The following is a 5,473-nucleotide window of genomic DNA, read 5'->3' as shown; positions in this document are numbered from 1 at the left end:
AGAGATCTAAAAGGCATTTTCGAATTTCATTATTTTCTTTAATCCAGGCAACGCTGGATATTTCTGCTAGTAATTTAATATGATAATCAATAGAATTTTTACCCTTAAAAATTTAAATTTTAAACTAGTAATTATATCAAATTAAAAAAAAGAAAAAAGTAGTTCAATCCAGCAACCCTATCTTGAAGCTAAACAATAACAACAACAATTTCAGCAATCTCCTTGAGGTTGATTCATGATTGATTAAATTAGAAAAGAAATTTGTAAATTAATTGGCTTAACTTATAAGATCATTATGTTATATAACAGTTATATAACTGTCATAATGATTAGTAGTAATGGTATGGTTGGCTAATGTTGTTGATGGTGGTGGTCATGGTGGTGTTATGATAGTGATGTGGTGCGTAGGGAAAAATGTTCTGAAGCAATATTATGATGGAATTGATATACAGTGGAGCAATGTTTGGGATGGCATTGTGATAATGAGGTAGTATAAAGGAAACAATGTGACGTTAGTTGTGGTGATAGTGGAGGAGGAGATGATGTATGATAATTCAGGTCAACCCTGACTGAACTAACAGACCAGTGATAAAAGGTGTTCAAATTGCGATTAATCTGTCTTTTGGTAAATGCAATTGATACAGTATTAACCCTTTAGCATTTAAACTGGCCAATATCTGGCCAAAAATTCCACCCATTTTATAAACAAAGTGGCTATATCTGGCCTCTCACACGAACCCTACAATGTCATTCTAAAAATTAAGTTACCTCATCAAAATCTCAAAGCTATAAGATAATGCATGATTAATTTAAAACAATCTGAATAAATTAGTATTACTGTTGACTGAATAACATAACTGCTAATTAAAATAGCCATCTACGTATTATAATGTATATACACCATTGATAGGGCAGTTACTGAGGTATTTGTCCTGAGATAACATCTCTTGGTAATGAATTCTCATCAAAGCATGTAACCAGCTGTGAGTACGTTATTGAAAGGTCCCAAAAAGTTCAAGTGCATCTGGCATTCTTGCAAGCCACCACTGGAATGATTTGTGTTTTTAACACTGCATGTCCTTAATAGATGTTATCTCAAGATGAATACCACAGTAACTATTCTATCAACACAGCATATATATTAAGTATAATACCTAGATGGCCATTTCATTTTCTCACTTCTGTAAGGTACACTTTATCCCAAACTACATTAAGGCCCAAACACATCTCCCTCCCTTTCTATGATGGTGTAGGGTGTAATTCAAGGGGATTTGGCTACTATTTCTAAGAGGTCAAGTGATCACATACAGACCCTCCTCTTTGGCTTGTGTTGAAGTTATATTGGTCATGATGGTTGTTATTGCTTAATGCCATTTCAATCCTGAGCAACTGGACTGCATGTGACACATGAGTCTCAGGTTGCATGTTTCTAGTATAGATGATTGTGGTAGTGGTAGCAGTGGTGGTACAGTGTGACTGTTGACTTACATAAACAATGTGAACAGTTGACAAATTCTCATCTAAATATACCAAACTAAAAATAGTAAGTTCTACAAATAAAAAGAACATAAAAGTTATTACTTGTTAATTAACAGAAGTTATATTTAGTAGATGACTGGTTATTAGTGGATAATGATTTTCTTTTTCTTTTTAATCTTAAATTTGTGTGTAGCCTTCTTATTTTGTTTAATGCTTACACCTGGAGAGAGGGGGTGTGGTGTGCCTATAGTTTCACAAGCCTTCAAAGAGTTTGATATCATTGCTGTTCCTCCTGAATTCTTGCAAGTGAATAGCTGTAAGAAAAACATTAAAATCTTTCTTAGATCTAAAGAGAAAGGCCTGTCCTTGATATGTAGTCTTTGCTGCATTGAGGACATGCATTCACCAGAACATCCCCAACAACTGAGAGAGACCTAAGATTTAGTTACGTACTGTTCATACTAAGGGATGTGGTAATGCTTTATTGAGGTGAACGGATTGTGCTTTTTTGCCACTGAAAGAAACAAGATTAGCATGACCTCATTGAAGGATGTTTTTGAGTGTACTCAGATTAATGCTCTTCAAACCATGTGTGTTTGGGTGGAAACATTTACACAGATATACAAACACACATATGGTTTGAAAAGCATTGAGCTGAGTGCACTCAACACAACATAACAAATACCATGTATGAATCTGACTGCACAAGTGCTGAATAAAACTTAAATAAATTGACATAGAGATCCTTCAGTAATCAGACATATGTTCTTTACAAGGGTTATAACCCCTAAAGATGTTTTTAGAACAAAAGTAAAATTATATATATAAATGGATGTATGATGATGATGATGATATATATATATATATATATATATATATATATATATATATATATATGGATGGGCACACTTTATAAATATATTACAATTTAAAAAACAAAACAATTTTATTAAATTTTTTCACAATTGAAAATTTTGTTTCCAAAAAAAAAAGAGACAAACAGAATCAAATTTATTTGAAGTTCAGTATCTTTGTGTATCACACAAACTCACCTCTCACTGATTTCCCCATCTATATAGAGCAAAAGGTTTGAGTATGTTTAGATGTTGGCAGTGTTTTACATTAAGTGTAACTCATTGTATGTCCATATAGTTGAGGTAATCCTGCAGTGTCTTGGGAATGGGAAGAAGATGAGTCCATTTCGCCACTGGTGCACACATTGACTGGCGAATGATCAACCGACACAAGTGTGAGAGGGCGAGTGGTGTGGAGGCTACCTGTTGTAGCCACTCCTTTATCACAATGCTTTCTGTCTGTTTCGAAATAACCCCTGAATGCACTACTGACTGCAGTTCCGAAAGACTGATCCCACCGGCAAGAAACAGAACTTTTGTAAGTTCAAGATTCCCATGGGACAGGGCTGCTCTAAATGGAAGAGCTTTTGTCCATCTGCCAGCTAGTGCTGTACCCCCTTTAATTGTAGCATCCCCACCAGCATGAAGAAGTAACTTTATGACATCAGTACGGGCATACACAGCAGCTTCCATTAGCGGTGTGCTGCCATGAAAATCACATTTGTTGGGGTTACAACCAGCTGCCAGTAAAATTCTTACACATTCAGCATGTCCCTTGTTTGCAGCATAATGCAATGATGTCTTCTTTGCATGACATGAGCAGTGGACATCACAATTGAAGTCTATAAGCATTTGTACGATTTCTGGACGGTTCTCCATGGAGGCCTGCAAAAGTGGTGTGTAACCCCATATGTTTTGAGCATTGATGTCGGCACCAGAATTTATGAGATATTCTGTTAATTCCACAGTCCCGTTCTTCGCAGCAGAGTGTAGTGAAGTTGCGTTATCCAAATTGCTTGCATTGACGTCTGCACCAGATTTAATTAACAGTTTGGTTATCTCAATGCTGTTGACCATAACAGCCAAAATTAGAGGTGTGTCGCCATAGCGATTCTTCATATTAACGTCACTGCTGGTGCTCAAGAGTAGCTCAACCAGTTGTTTGTTTTGGTGGTAAGCAGCCATATGGAGAGCAGTTTGCCCACAATGACTGGCCAAGTTAATATTGCAGCCATAATTAATCAAAAGTTTGGCAACCTTGAGAAAATTTTTGGTAGAAGCTAATATCAGGCTGGAGTCTCCATCTAAATCTACAGTGTCCACATCTGCTTCTGCATCCAATAACAGCTGTACACATTCATAATGACCAGAGTTTGCTGCTCTGATTAATGCTTCATTTAAGTCATCACTACAGAACTCTCCATGGAAGCCAGATAGAGCAACCTGCAGCAAGTCTGTATCATTTTTACCGGCAGCATCTTTTATAAAACTGAAAATAAAAGAAAAAAGGGAAACATTACAAAAACAAAACCAATAGTTTCTTATCGGTACAAGATTACAAATCTAGAGTAGAAGGAAGTGTGTATACATTTAGTATGATACACAGATGGCAATTGAAATCAATGCTGTTTCAATTGCATACATTGAGTTTTTACACACACACACACACACACACAATCACAAATGCAAGCATACAGAAATCACTGACTTCTTGCTTCACATTTATTTTCCCATCTCCTTCTCTGCTAATGAGAGGTAATTAGGAAAGTAAATGTGAAGCAGATGATTGTACTGACCTCATTTATCATGCAGGGACTGCAAAAGCTATAGATATCATTCATGCACTTCAGAATAGATAGTTAAAATAAATAAGTACAATTTAAGTAGAGTAACTTCTACCATACAAGTTTATCAAAATAGACTTACGTAACATATTGAAACTATTCAACTATAACAATAACAATGACAGAACAATGAATTCAGTCTTACCTTCCCATGACCGATAACGAATTGTAAGATTCTGGGGTACATCTAAAACTACAGCGGCATTTATACCTGGTGAGAAAGAAATATTTAATAAAATGTAGTGTAAAAATGTAATATATGAGAAAGACTTAAAAATGAGATTAAAACAATATTTTACATATTTTTTTTCAAAAAGCACCCAGCACACTCTGTAAAATGGTTGGCATTAGGAAGGGCATCCAGTTATAGAAACCAAGCCACAACAGACAATTGGTGTCTGGACTGCTCCCTGATTCGCCAGCTCCTGTCAAACTGTCCAACCCATGCCAGCATGGAAAACGGATGTAAAACAATAATGATGATGAACAACTTCAACGTTTTATCAACATTTTACCAAATATCTATGAGTCTGTCATATCACATAACAACCTTACATTCACAAGTGACCTGGCAGAATGTTGTGACATTTCTTCTGAGTCTTGACATTCTGAGTTCAAATCCTGCCGAGGTCTATTTTGTTTTTCACACCACCAGGAACAATAAAATAAAGTACAGGGGCCAGTGTAATCAACTAACAACTTCCTCTCAAAATTGTTAGCCTTGTGCTTGAATCGGAAACATTATTATAAAAAGCAGTTACTTTGCCTTTCATCCTTTCAGGGTCTATAAAATAAGTACCAGTTAAGTACTGGGGCTGATATAATTGATGAATTCCTTTCCCTAAAATTTAAGGCCTTTTGCCTATAGTAGAAAGGATTACTACAAAAAGAACACTAAATGAGCAGAACCATTAGAACATTGGATAAAATACTTTGTGATAGTTAATTACAGAGATAAACATTCCAAGTTCAAATCCAGCCAAAGCCAACTTTATCTTCTATCTTATCAAAGTTAATAAAGTAAAATACTAACCAAGGATCAGCGTTGACTGAGTCAACTAACTGACCGCCTGCCAAATTGCTAGCATTTTGCATAATTATAATATTATTATTATTAAATTCAATAGAACATGAAACACTTAACTTTGTGATATTTAGTTATGTTTCTTATATTCTGAGGAGAAAAATACTATTTTGCCTATTAAATGTATAACCTCAATAAAATAAATAATTCTCAAGTATTTGGGTCAGTTAAACTAACAACATTCATTTCCAAAATTCCCAGATCATATTTCT

The 5,473-nt window shown here is 35.1% G+C and overlaps 1 protein-coding gene across 2 annotated transcripts in view; it reads right to left on the bottom strand.

Moving 5' to 3' along the window:
* Positions 1-2,406: 2,406 nt before the first annotated feature.
* The window catches only part of LOC106880210 (ankyrin repeat and SOCS box protein 3), a 34,219-nt gene continuing 31,152 nt past the window's right edge, over positions 2,407-5,473 (bottom strand). For both annotated transcript variants that reach the window (XM_052969824.1, XM_052969825.1), the window contains 2 exons: positions 4,323-4,388; positions 2,407-3,822 (listed from right to left, as the gene is read on the bottom strand). In XM_052969824.1, the coding sequence (XP_052825784.1) occupies positions 2,613-3,822; positions 4,323-4,388 (1,276 nt within the window). In that variant the 3' untranslated portion in view covers positions 2,407-2,612. The remainder of the gene's footprint in view (positions 3,823-4,322; positions 4,389-5,473) is intronic.

Source organism: Octopus bimaculoides, chromosome 7 (assembly GCF_001194135.2).
Source record: "Octopus bimaculoides isolate UCB-OBI-ISO-001 chromosome 7, ASM119413v2, whole genome shotgun sequence".
Lineage (NCBI taxonomy): Eukaryota > Metazoa > Mollusca > Cephalopoda > Octopoda > Octopodidae > Octopus > Octopus bimaculoides.
The sequence above is the reverse complement of the archived record's forward strand: the minus strand, read 5'-3'. Positions and strand labels throughout refer to the sequence as shown.